Source organism: Pistacia vera, unplaced genomic scaffold, assembly GCF_008641045.1.
Source record: "Pistacia vera cultivar Batoury unplaced genomic scaffold, PisVer_v2 Contig592, whole genome shotgun sequence".
In the NCBI taxonomy this organism is placed as follows: Eukaryota; Viridiplantae; Streptophyta; class Magnoliopsida; order Sapindales; family Anacardiaceae; genus Pistacia; species Pistacia vera.
This window is the reverse complement of record NW_022196437.1, coordinates 307,159-321,645: the sequence shown is the minus strand read 5'-3', so window position 1 is coordinate 321,645 and position 14,487 is coordinate 307,159. Positions and strand designations below refer to the sequence as shown.

General features: G+C 36.8%; 1 protein-coding gene across 1 annotated transcript; it reads right to left on the bottom strand.

The window, feature by feature from the left end:
- Positions 1-10,524: 10,524 nt before the first annotated feature.
- On the bottom strand, positions 10,525-11,883 carry LOC116110002 (BSD domain-containing protein 1-like). The gene has a single exon (XM_031396254.1). It carries the CDS (start codon positions 11,881-11,883, stop codon positions 10,672-10,674), a length of 1,212 nt encoding a protein of 403 aa, XP_031252114.1. The 3' UTR covers positions 10,525-10,671.
- Between the last annotated feature and the right edge of the window lie 2,604 nt (positions 11,884-14,487).

The window sequence follows — 14,487 nt, the reverse complement described above, 5'->3', positions numbered from 1 at the left end:
CTCTTGCTCTCTCCTTCCCCTTGAGCCCTCAACTCTACGTTTGTGTTTGTGCTGCAGAACCAATCATGCTCTTTAACCCACTTATAATCTGGTCACCACCATCACCAACTCCCTCTGTGACCCGACTCCATTGCACTGTCTCAAGCCCGGTCGTGGTCTCCGGGCAGATTGCTTTCACTGCAAGACCCCACGCCTTTCATGCACTCTCTCTCCTCCACCATCACGATCCCAGTAAAAAATTTTCTATCAAAATCACCTCCACAAATCTGGGAAGAAAAAAACCACCAAAACTCTCCGGCAGCTGCATCTACTGAAGAAGCCAGCTTCAGGAAAGTGGTAGTGATAGACGAGGAAGACGAGAATAAAAAGCTAGAGAAACGGAACTTTATAAGAAAGGTGTATGGCATTCTAGTGGCAAACATCTTGTTGGCCGGTGTATTTAATGCAGCCATGAATATGTACCCTGCAATTCTGGAATGGTTCGTGCAAGACGTTAAGATCAAACGGTGTTTTGGCGTCACTACCTTTTTGTGCATGTAAATGCCAACCCTATCTCTTAAAATTTTTTTTTTTCTTTTGTTTAATACTTTGGTTGATTTCAGCTTTACATTTTGTTTCGTTTATTATGGAGTATTGAATTTCTCTTATATCTATTAACAGTTTGAGCATATGTTATTGTCATTGAACTTGATTTTCTTTGATGTACTGCAGAGATCTACATCATACTTGCTGATTTCTCCAGTACTAGAAAATTTCACACGTTTTTTTTTTTTTGTTTTGGGTTTATTTTCGTGTTTTGTTTTCATCATGCTGTGGGTTTGTAACGTCTTATTTACTTTGATGATTTTACTTACTTTTTCAGATGTTTGAATATTGGTAAGATAAAATTGGTACTATCAATTAATTTTGCTCATCTAAATTTAGATTAAAGTTTATTATCTAGGTTGCCTAAGAATGTAGTTTTTTAATAGATGTAGCTAATTCTAGAAGATACTGTAAAATGTTATCTTGTAATTGCACAGCATGTGTCATCTTTTTGTTTATATATAGATTGGTTTGACTTCAATTCAGTGACAAAATTCAAGCAGTTTTGGTCCAGCACTGTGATTCCTCTAGCTGTAAGAATTATGAATTATCCAAAATCTAAATGATGTTGACACAAAATGAAACATTTATCATGCAGAATTTGTTTGTTTGAAGAATTGGGTTTTCAATTCATTGATTTTACATTGAGAGTTACAGACTTTATAAAGGGAGTATCCAATCTCCTAAATCTCCTAATTATGTCAATTACGGATTACACAATATTCTATCTGACATAATTAGGAGATAACATAATCTCTAGAATATTCTGAGATCGTATACCTGACATAACTAAAAGATTACATAATATTTAACTGATTACAAAAGATTCACACAATATTATGAAAATCTTAACACTCCCCTCAAGTTGGTGCATAGATATCACACATACCCAACTTGTCTAACACTTGTGAGAAAATACGCTTGGAGAAAGCCTTGGTAAGAATATCGGCCAATTGATCCTCTGATCGAATCTTGGGCAGTTTAATAATCTTTTCATCCAGTTTTTCTTTGATAAAAAATCTATCTACTTCAATGTGCTTCGTACGATCATGTTGAACTGGATTGTGAGCAATGTCACATGCTGTTTTATTGTCACAATATAACTTGATTGGTTGATTAGGTTGATAACCCAAATTTTGTAGTAGAAATCTTAGCCACAAAGCTTCACAAATCCCAAGTGTCATTCCCCTAAATTCTGCTTCAGTGCTCGAGCGTGCCACAACATTCTGTTTCTTGCTTCTCCACGTGACTAGATTACCTCTTACAAAAGTGAAATAACCAGAAGTAGATCGTATGTCATCCATTGCTCCAGCCCAATCAGCATCAGTATATGCATGCACATTTTGGTAGTCCTTATTTTTAGAAAATAAGATTCCTTTTCCAGGAGCATGTTTTAAATATCTCATGATACGCATAACTGCGTTCATATGCTGCTCTCCAGGATTATGCATAAACTGACTGACTATACTCAATGCATAAGCAAGATTTGGCCTGGCGTGAGACAAATACATCAATCTTCCCACAAGTCTTTGGTATCTCCCTTTGTCAACTAGTACTTGATCAGTCTCGACTCCTAATTTCAAGCCTTCTTTGATTGGTTTATCAGCTGGTTGACATGCTGACATACCAGTTTCCTGAAGAACATCCAAGGCATACTTTCTTAGTGATAGAAATATACCTCTGTTAGATCGAGACACTTCAATTCCAAGAAAATATTTCAAAGAACCTAGGTACTTCATCTCGAAATCTTCTGATAAGTACTTTTACAGAGCCTTTTTTTCTTCTGGGTCATTTCCTGTAACCACCATATCATCCACATATACAATAAGTGCAGTAATCTTTCCTTGCTGTTTTTTAAGGAATAGTGTGTGATCTGAATTGCTCTGATGGTAGCAAAAAAACTTTATAGCTTTGGTAAACCTCCCAAACCATACCCTCGGAGATTGTTTTAACCCATGCAGTGACTTCTTTAACTTACATACCTTTTGACTATGTTTCCCTGATAAAATACACCCTGGTGGAGGATCCATATAGATTTCTTCAAACAATTCTCCATGTAGAAAAGCATTCTTCACATCGAACTGCTGTAATGGCCAATCCAGGTTTGCTGCTAAAGATAAAAAGACACGTAATGTGTTGATTTTGGCCACGGGTGCAAATGTCTCTGTATAATCTATCCCATGAGTTTGAGTGTACCCTTTTGCTACTAGTCTTACTTTAAATCGTTCAATTATACCGTCAGCTTTATACTTCACAGTGTAAACCCATCGACATCCAATAGTCTTCTTTTCTGGTGGACGATCAACAAGTTCCCAAGTCTCATTCTTCTGTAGTGATTTCATCTTTTCATTCATAGCAGCTTTCCATTTTGGATCAGATAAGGCTTCCTGCACATTGTTAGGAATAGATACAGTAGATAATTGATTCACAAATGACAAATTTGATTCTGACAGACGATGGTTAGACACATAATGACTCATGGGATATTTGACCTTACTAGATGGCTCAAGTTCATATGTTGGTTTAGGAATCCCTCTAGTACTACTTGGTGGTAACTGTTTCCTAATTGGTTTAGGTTCTATTGGTTCAAACTCTAAATCAAGAACATTTGTAGTGAATGATGGTTGTGATATACCAGGAATGAGAGATTCAGACTGAGATGAAGTTTTTTTGGATAGAGATACCACCTCAACATTTTCATCCACTTCATCTTCTTATTGATCAACAGGTCTAGTTTCTGACTCATAGTCTCCCACATCTTGAACAGCATAGTCAAGAGTCTGAATTTCTTCAGAACAATACTCCCCCTAAAGTTCAGACTCAAAAGAAAAATACATCAACTCTTCATGAAACACAACATCCATGGTTACAAATAGTTGTTGAGTTAGAGGATGGTAACAACGATAACCCTTTTGATGAACACCATACCCAACGAAAACACATTTCAATGCTCGAGGAGACAACTTGTTGCGTTGATGTTTGTGGAGGTGTACGAAAGCAACACAACCAAAAACATGAGGTGGTAAGTTTGCAACCGTTGGAGCATTCACTATTTTACCAAGAGCTTGAAACGAAGTTTGGAACTCAATTGAGCTTGAAGGTATTCGATTGATTATGTAGGCAACAGAAGTGAGTGCTTCTCCCCAAAAAGACAATGGCATATGAGCTTCTATTAAGGAAGCACGAACAACCTCCAATAAATGCCGATTTTTGCGCTCAGCAACACCATTTTGTTGGGGTGTGTTAGGGCAAGTAGTTTGATGAATAATGTCATGCGTTGTCAAGTATTGCTGAAGGTATTTACTCTGATATTCTCCTCCATTGTCACTTCGTAGAACCTGAACTTGAGCATTATACTGTGTATGAACCATTTGATGAAATCTTTGGAATACCACATTGAACTCCCCTTTAGATTTCATCAAACAAACCCAAGTCATCCTTGTATAGTCATCGATAAAAGTAACAAACCATCGTGATCCACTTAAAGTATTAACTTGGGAGGCCCCCTAGACATCGGAGTGAATAAGCATAAAGGGATTTGCACTTTTATTCAATTTAATTGGATAAGAAACTTGATGACTCTTTGAAAGTTCACAAACATCACAGCAGAAACAACTAACATCACTTTGCTTAAACAAACTTGGAAACAATTTCTTAAAGTAACCAAATAAAGCATGTCCAAGACACCGATGCCATAACAAGATGGAGGATTTCTGCCTATCTTCTTCCGAGCCACTGACTATAAAAGCTTGTTGTACCATGGTAGAATTTTTTTTTCTCTAAATCCAAGTAATACAGCTTCCCTCGTCTAATACCATAACCAATCGTTTGTTTTGTCTGAATGCTTTAAACACACAAAAGTTAGGCCAAAAAATCACCACACAAGATAAAGTTTTGGTTATTTGTGAGATTGACAACAAATTGTAATTTAGAGAAGGAACAACTAGAACTGAATCTAAGTTTACAGTATTTTGGAAGGTTAATGATCCTTCTCCAATGACTTGAGTGGACTCACCATTAGCAGTAGACACAAATTTCTGTAAGGATGGTTTTAGGTGTGAAATATGCATAGAATCAAATGTCATGTGATCGGCAGCACCAGAATCAATTATCAATGCACTATTAGAAACAGATGTACACATATGTAAAGACTTACCATCATTTCCAATAGTTGCTACAAATGATGAGCACTGATCAGCATCTTCTTTCTTTTCCACAACAGCAGCAATAGAGTTTTTCTTGGAATTCTTCTTCCTTTGATCACGACTGTGATCCCACCAGTCTGGATTTCCAACCAGTTCAAAACATTGGTTTTTGGTATGACTAGATTTGTTGCAGTGGGTGCACTTCTTGTCTGTATTGTTTGATTTGCTAGATTTTGCACGGTAACTTCTAGTTTGGGCTACCATTGCTGAAGTCTCAATATTTCATGATTCTCCCTTCAAGGCAGTTTGACGGACTACCTCTCATCGGACTTCTGAGTAACTTTCTTCCAAATTTGGAACAGGATTTTTTCGTAGAATTTCTCCACAAATTTGTTCGAACTCTCCATCCAAACTTGCAAGAAAAATGTGAACTCGCAATTGCTCGACAGATTTCTGATATGCTATTATGTCATCGGGATCCTTCATAACCATTGTATTTCGGTGGTTTAATTCCAGAAATATTTCTATCAATTCTCCATAATAGACAGAGAGTGGCCTTCCATTTTGTTTAGCAGTAAAGGCTTTCTAGTGCAAGGAGAAGACAAGTAACTCATCGCTTCCATCATAGAAAGCTTTGGATAGAGCACTCTAGATTTCGCGAGCAGTGGATAAGCGTAGATAACGCTTCATAATTTCAGGAGACATGGACATCAACAACCATCGTTTGACTTTCTGGTTTTCAGCATACCATTTTTCGTACCCCTCGTTGGATTCCTTTGGTGGTGGTTTCTTTCCACGAATATAGGAAAGTTTTTCTCTCTCCGCAATATGCATTTCCATAAGTTGAGACCACACATCATAGTTTGATTCTGTAAGAGTAATTCCTACATTGAAAACTCCATCGGGTTGAATAATAATAGGTTTTGATCCTGATGATTCAGACATTGTTGACTTTTTTTGACTTTGACTTTGACTTTGATTTTGACTTTGACTTGACCCTTTTTTTTTATTTTTTAATATTACTTAAGAAAAATAAATAAATAAAGAAAATAAAGAAGAACAAGTTAAAACAAACTCTTGGACAAACACAATAGGCAAGTCACGGTAGCGTCAGGACGGCAGATCGGCGAAAGGACGACTGCAGATTGGGCAAATTCCTCCCTTCTTAGCTCGGCGATGGCGATGGCAGTGTGACGATGTTTCTTGGTGATTGGTTATGGCATGGTTTGGTTTTTTGATATGGTTTCTTGGATTTGATTGTTTTGTGGTTGGATTTGAAGGTAGGAGTATGGGAATGTGGGTTTGAGTTTTGATTTGCTTGTGTTGATTGGGGTGATGTGAATTGTTTAGTGGTTGGATTTGATGGCTACAATTCTTTTTTTTTTTAGAGTTGTTTGGCGTTGGTTTCTTGGCAGCAACTAGGCAATTTAATGGTTGAATGGAATGGAATCGTTTAGATGAAGATTGGCAGCAAAGTGGTGTTGACTTAGATTGGAGCTTTGGATTTTTCAAGGTATGGTTTTGGTAGCAGCCAAAGCTGGTGGAGTTTTCGATTTTTTTGGGTATTTTGGTTGTCGGCAGTGGCCAAAGTTGGTGATTGAGTTGTTGGATTTGGTAATTTGATATGGTGAATGGTTGGATGGCTTGGATAGTTAGCTGGAGTTGATTTCAGATTGGGATAACGTGCTGGTATGGAAATGGCAGTGATGTATTTGGCAAGTTTGGTTGTTGGGTTGGTTTGATTACAGTCGTTTTCTCCTTTTTGGATTCACGATGAAGGGATGATTACTCACAGGTGATTTTTTCGATGGCTGCTCTACAATGAGAATTTTTTTTTTAAAGATCAGAGAGTGGCTCTGATACAATGTTTGTTTGAAGAATTGGGGTTTTCAATTCATTGATTTTACATTGAGAGTTACAGATCTCCTAAATCTCCTAATTATGTCAATTGCGGATTACACAATATTCTATTTGACATAATTAGGAGATTACATAATCTCTAGAATATTCTGAGATCGTATACCTGATATAACTAAAAGATTACATAATATTTAGCTGATTACAAAAGATTCACACAATATTATGAAAGTCTTAACAGAATTTGATTTAAAAAAACTGAAAAAGGAGTAAAACTAACCTCTTTCACCATATTGGATTATCGGAATCCAGTGATTCAAGCTTCGATTTGGTAAGTAATAGACTCCAAACATTCAATTGGAAACTCCAAATCCTCCTCAAAGTTCAAAATTTTCTTTTTAATATAATGGTCTTCGGTTTTGCAGAGAAAAGAAACTGCTTCAAGTTTTATTTTCAAATTTTAGTGAGAATACAGTGTTTAGTTAGTTCTTATGAAAGCGGTATTTTGGTCATCACAAAAGGTGTTCATTAATAATTAGAAAGAACAGCTAGTCTAACTATTTTTGGAGAATTACAGTTATTAATAAAGTTAATTAAGCTAAAGCCTGTTAGTGACATATGTAGGCATAAACTCAAGAAAACTTAAGTCACTATCAATAAGTAAAAATCAAATAAATAATCTTAATAAATCTTTCTAGTTATGGAACTGACCTGATTTGGTTTCTGATTCATGGACATTTAATTTGCTGGTTCAGTCACTGATCATATATGGCATGCAGCTGCAAAGCCTTTCTTGGAAATTGCTTTCTTTATTGTGCTTCTGTGTTCCATCTTCTATGGATGTTCATAACTCATCATGCCCCTTTTCTACCAATTTTCCTCTTTCTTCCATTAATGCTGTTCTAAGCATACATTTTCATACTTAACAGGAAAAACTCAAACATATAGTTAAGTAACTAAACTTGATGCAGCAACATCTTCTTAGAGCAAAAGTATATATTCCCATTAGCAGTGGTATCTACGTGTCATCATAGAAAACTTGAACGCAGAAAACCCTGCATAATATTCCACTTTCTTAAGTGATTACTTTTGTGATTACAGTCCTGGATATTCTTAGTATTGGCATTGATCACCGATACAGATCAGTAGTTTTATACTCTTATGAACTCTGACAAAATATAATTCCCAAAATGATATTATAGGCTTGGGGAAATTTATTCCTTTTTCAAAACAATGTTATACTCTATCTTAGTGCATGATGTTTGATGGATATATACATATTTCTATGCAGCTGTAAATAGGCACAAATGCATGAGCTGTTGCAGCTCTGAAACCCTGTCCTTGACTTCTGCCTCCCTATGTAGACAGCCAGCACCAGAAATTGTTCCTTGTACCAAATAATGTATATGTTTCTTTCCTTTTATCCAATATCACATACAAATTGTAAAATTAAAACAGTAAATAGAAGAAAGAAGATGACATATCTGTAAATTCATTGAAACTCAAGGGGCATTCCTTTTTGTCTTTTCCCACTTCCAACCNTACAGAGCAGTAGTTTTATACTTTTATGAACTGTGACAAAATATAATTCCCAAAATGATATTATAGGCTTGGGGAAGTTTATTCCTTTTTTCAAAACAATGTTATACTCTATCTTAATGCATGATGTTTGATGGATATATACATATTTCTATGCAGCTGTAAATAGTCACGCATGCATGAGCTGTTGCAGCTCTGAAACTCTGTCCTTGACTTCTGCCTGCCTATGTAGACAGCCACCACCAGAAATTGTTCCTTGTACCAAATAATGTATATGTTTCTTTCCTTTTATCCAATATCACATACAAATTGTAAAATTAAAACAGTAAATAGAAGAAAGAAGATGACATATCTGTAAATTCATAGAAACTCAAGGGGCATTCCTTTTTGTCTTTTCCCACTTCCAACCAATTAAAATAATTCCTGCTAAATTAAATATAAATTGCATTTCAGAGCCCTTATTCTCTCCTCATCCTTAAACCTCAAACAGCTGTAAAATCTCTACAAAGGAGCAGCCATGGCCATGCAGATTTTTAACCACCATATCCGGTTACCACCAAAGCTCCTTATCACTCCCTCTATGTCTATAAACCGGCTCTCTCGCACTCTCTCAAGTCCGGTCATGGCCTCCGGCCGGATTGGTTTGACTTCAAAATCCCATTCTTTTCACGGCCTCTGTCTCATCCAACATTACAAACTCAATGAAACTTTTCCAAACAAAATCACCGCCACTAACAGACGAAGAAGATTTCCACCAAACAACAAACAAACGCAACCGTCCAGACTTGCTGCTGGTGCTAATGAAGAAGCAGTGACTGAGACAAAGCAAGATGAAGAAGACATGAGCAGTGAAGAAGAGAAGAAAGAGCATGAGCTGAGATGGGGCTTTATAAAAAAAGGTATACGGCATTTTAGTGACGCAGGTCATGTTCTCCAATCTTCTGTATGCGCGCGGTCATGAAGATGTACCCTCAAATAGCAGCCTTTTTTACACAAAGCTATATCCATTTATCGTGTCTGCTTCTCATTGGCGGCCTGTGTATGTAACTTTTTGGTTTTTCATTTGTGTTCTTATATATCCTCATTCATTTAGTTTCTCGGTTGGTTTATTAATTTTTGTTGATTTATTTTGTAGTTTCAATTTATCTATGACTTCGTATAATATGAGGATTTAGATCATTAATTAAATTAATGTAGATGGGTCCAAATAATCTAGATTCTAGAAGCATGGAGATCATCAAATCCTTGATACAGACCATGTTATATAATGTTCCTCTTTGTAATCAATTGAAAAAAGTATAAAAAAATTCCCTCAACTAAATTAATTCCTTTTTTAACCACACTTAAAGCCAGTCTGCTATTTTGGACTCATAATTGATTAATGATTAACATTGGAAAGATTTTTAATTTTCTTTCATGTATATGTTTCATATGCTTTCTTTTATATAATTTTTTTTTATGTTTCTTGTTATGAGTTTATATTGTATTAATATTTGCTTATGTTGAACATTTAGATAGAGTAGTGCTTGATATATGTCATTGCAACATTAGCTAGTTTCTTAGTAATTGATTCCCAAAATCTTTGCAGCTTTCAAAGCCATGTGCTTCCTTAGGCAAAACGACCTCCTCAACTCTATCTTTCTTGGACTTTACAATATGGCTATTGTTGCTCTTGGTGTATCTTTGGCCGATCTACAGGCGGCCATTCCCAATGGTTTGTATTCTCGCTACATTTATATTTTCTTCTTGTTTCATAATTTTCCCCCTAACGATGTTCACTTTCTGGGCTTCTAAGAATCTCTTGGTAAATTCTTATTGTCTAACTACACAATTACTGTTTCTGTAATTGCTGGTTTCATCCAGGTGAGTTTTCCCACCTGCAATTATACATGAAATTTTATTTGATTATAAAGATTTTGCATTATAATGGCTTCACTATCCCTGCTTTCTTCCTTTTTTCAATTATATATCTGCTCGATACACATGTTATATGAATTGCATTTAAATGATTAAAGGAACACAATACTCTTTTCAACAATTCAATCTATTTCCATTTAATTTTAATAAATCGGGTCTACATACCCGGGATATAAAAACACTGGGTATACGCCCGGGTCTGGGTCCAGTCTTCACTCATACGGACCGGGTCTGGACCCGGACAAAACCCGGCCTGGCCAGGGATTTTGACATCCCTAAACATTACAGCTCAAGAGGTTGGGGGCAAGGGAGGAGGGGAACATTGCAGCTTAAGATGAGTTTTCTCGAACAACATATTCAAGTTTCAACAGCATTAAAGAATGAAATACTACCAGAAAAAGATATTATACCAAAGTAATTCATACTAATAAAAATCCTAAAAAGTGACACTATCATGAACAATTAATTGAAATTTCTATAAGAAAGTAAAACGACAAAAATATTTACATGAATAAATTACAATGATTCAATAAATCGTTTATGAAAGCATTTAACTTATTATTCTGGGAGTAAACATATGTTATGAACTTATTACCAGAACACTTCTGTACTGTTGTCATCAACTCTATCATGATTTAATGGGCTCTTCATCATCTTCAATATCCCAACTCAAATCCTCATCTTCCTCTGCAGCACTCAACCGCTTCCGTAAAACAGCTCTACTTATACTTCCAACCGCATCCCCTTTGTTCTCATCATTGCTTCCAATATCCTCAATCTCATCCCACCCAAGGTCCTCCTCATCAGGCATTGATGGTTGGGTCGACACCACCGAAAGATCACTATCCTTGCACGATTCACCATTTTCAGCATTCCCCTCCACAAACTCTACTTTCTCATTATCCTTTTCTTCAACCCCAGAATTCTTATTCCTCGGATTCTCAACATCATCCTTCTTTATTACATTTAAATCAGACTCTCTCTTCTCCTCCAAATTACCAATTGATTCACCTTTAACCAAAGACCCACTATTCTCCTCATCCTCATCATCAAAATTCCAACATAAATCCTCATCTTCTACTTCCATCGCCCTTTTCACCAGCCTAGCTCTCGCCTCCTCTGCTTGTTTCAACTTATGCACCCTATAAAAGTACCTACTCCAAAACGTTTCTTCATCAACTACTTTAGTATTCAACACAGCCTCACAGTAGATCTCACCAATTATCTCATTCTCCTTAACCAAACTATCAATCTCTCTATTCCTCTCATCATCCAACTCAAACCCTGATTTCCAATTCTCAAACTCCTCTATATCCTCCGGTTCCCTACAATAAGTGTCACGATTGCACCCAATTGCAAGCAACTGTCTTTCAAAACGACTATACAATTTAACATCACTCAAACGTCTAATATTACTATTATTATCAGAATCAGAATAAGAATATGAATGATCAGGTGTTTGTGTTGAGAGATTGCGCCTACCCTGAGAAATGATATCAGCCGTCGATTTCCAAACGGTGCTCCCGATATCGTCGATGGCTTGGCCCACAGACTCGAGGGACTCTTGCGCAACGGAGGCACCAATCTCCAACGAAGTGGGGAGGTCCTTAACGGCGCGAGAGGCCACTTCACGGATCACGGCGGTCTCTTTCTTCAATCCGGATCGGAGCTCCTCAAAATCTTTACGATAGTTCTCCATCACCGACTTGAATAAGCCGCCGCCGGAAGTCCATAGAGAGTTGGGATTGGGGTTTTCGGAGGTTGATGCTGAAGATTCGGAATCAAAGGGTTCTGCTTCTGGCTCTGGATCTTTGGAGAAAACAGACTTGAAGAAATCCATGGAAGTTTTGAATCCTTTTGATAATTGTGTGTAAAGGGGTTTGGGAATTTTATAGGGAAAATTTAACTCACCAGACATCCCAAGTTTGCATTTAACAAAATTATCCAGAAAATCTTTTCGATTTTTTTTAATTTAGAAAAGTTGACATGGCATATTTAGAATTAATTGAACATGTAAAATGGGTTAAATTGAAAAAATTTAAACATATATGAGTAAAATCATAATTAACAAAAGTTGTTTAAAATTTGAAAATAAGCCCCACCCATTCAAAATCGCTTAATCGAAGGTGTTAACCAAAAAACGACTAAGGAAGACTATTCCTTTCTCTATGATTTCCGGCGACTATAGTGCACTAATTCCAACAAATTTTCAATCTTAAAGCTTCCTTACACAAAACCATGGCTGATATTCACAAAGAGGAGGAAAACCCAACGCCCCTTCAAATCCTAGACTCCGGCGACACCAATAGTTCAAAGACTGTCGAAGATGATGCTCCGGTGGATCATCCGATGAGTGAAGGTGGTCCACAGGCAGAGGAGATGACGACGGCACAAGAACAAAGAGAAGAATCGGAAAACGATTCTAAAGAGGAGGACGTCAGCGAGAATTCAGGAGAGGAGGAGAACACCGGTGAAGAAATGGTACGCATTTTTACTTTTTTTTTTTTTTTTAATTGGATGAGAAAATGGATTGATTTGTACGAATTTGGGGGAGATGTGGTTGTAGCGTTTTGTCGAGCAGTTGGCAGGCATTGGTGGAGTGGCTTTGTTTGGGTTCCAAAGGATGGGGGAAGGCAAGGGAGGTCGTAAGGAGGTTGTTTCAGGGAGTTTGGTGGGCTGGGGATGGCTGGAGGTAGCTGAATTTGGCGGGCTGGAGGGCTGCCTTGCATATTGGCAAGGATGGCCACTATGGCGCTGTGCTGTGCAAGGGGTTGCATGATTGTTTGCATAGATTTTAGAATTTAGTGTGAGATTCAGACCAATTAAGGTGGGGAACATATTCATATGGAAGTTGAAAACAAAATTAAATGTGTATAATTTGGAGATAGATTACATAAATATAGAACATAAAACTAACAGCCGAAAGATTCATTAGTTCTAAAAAGCAGGATATACCTTGGACAAAGCATCCACGGCACCTTCCATATGATTGATGTCATTACTATCCAAGCAATTTACTAGAGCTTGCAACAGTTCAGGCCATACCGAAATCCCACCTAGTTGAACAAAAACACTAACAACAATCCCAACAGTGGACCTGATGTGCCTATCAGTAGCTCCAAAACAAGACAACAACTCTGACTTTATATACTGTTGGTTTGTAGGAGCCATAGATTTGTATGTTGTTCTAAGGTTATTTTTCAACAGCAAACCAGTAGCCTGTCGAACCTCCACCGATTTAGCCTGTTTAAATTCCCACAAACATAATGGCAATTGTTAACCAGAAGCTTTAAGCTACATCACCACCTAGAAGTTATCAAAAGTATAACTAGAATTCAAAAATATTTCAAGTCAAAACCTCGATTCATTCGCACTTCAAGATTCAATATGTTATTAGTCTGACAAAGAGATCAATAAGGTTGTAGTTTAGAGTTGTTATTTCAAAAGGGTATTAATCAAAGTGCCATCAGCTTGAGCAGATGAACTTTAAAATAGAATAGTGACAGCATTATTACCCATAATTGACTACTGTAGGGCTATAGGGGTTGCATGATTGTTTGCAGGGCTAGCTATGATTGTTGTGTTAGAAGTGTTAAATTGCAGGGCTGGTTATGATGCATTAGATTTTTCATTGCTTTATTATATAACGGGCAAATAACTTTCTTTGTTATATTTTGATTGAATATCAAAACATTAGATGATTGAAGGACAAATATTAAATCTCATTATACGATTAGACAGCTTATTATTAGAAAAAAGGTCACTACTTTTAGGTTGGCTTACCATTACCACTCAACTTTATACCATAATTTCTAAATCAAACAGAACCAATGAAACCACAAAAAAGTCTTTTTTTTTTTGTTTTTTTGCCCTACACGTGGAAAGTTTAGTTGATAAGTTGTTTGTTTAATATTTTTTCTTTGTTTACAAAGTATGTTGGCAGCCTATTAGTTGTTTTGGTTTCTTTTTTTTGCTAATATTTAGTTTATATCGATTGTGCAGATTTTCCGGAGTGTAAACTATAAAGACTATGGGTTGGAGGTTGTAAGCCGATAAGGTACCGTACTTCCCTGTAAGGGTGACAGTTAGGTTGAGTTGGCAAGTTTTTACGAGAATAATGGAGAGTTTACGGGAACTGCGGAATGGTTTAGACCGATTCAAAGAGAGTTGTTTCAGTCATTTTATGAAGATCGGAGAAAATTAGAAAAAGGCGTTTTGGGGCCAAGGAGTGCATTATATGTTGCTGCACTCAGTTAAAAGCAAAAAAAAGAAAGAAATGTGGTTCGTGGTGGATGGAAAGCCACTACGTTTTGGGATGATAGAATATGCCTTGGTGACAGGCTTAAGATGTGGGAAATTTCCAGAAGTGGCAGAGCGACATAGAATAAAGAACAGTAGGGCAGTCATAAAGTTGGCTAAAAAGGTTTTGGGGGAGAAAGCGTCT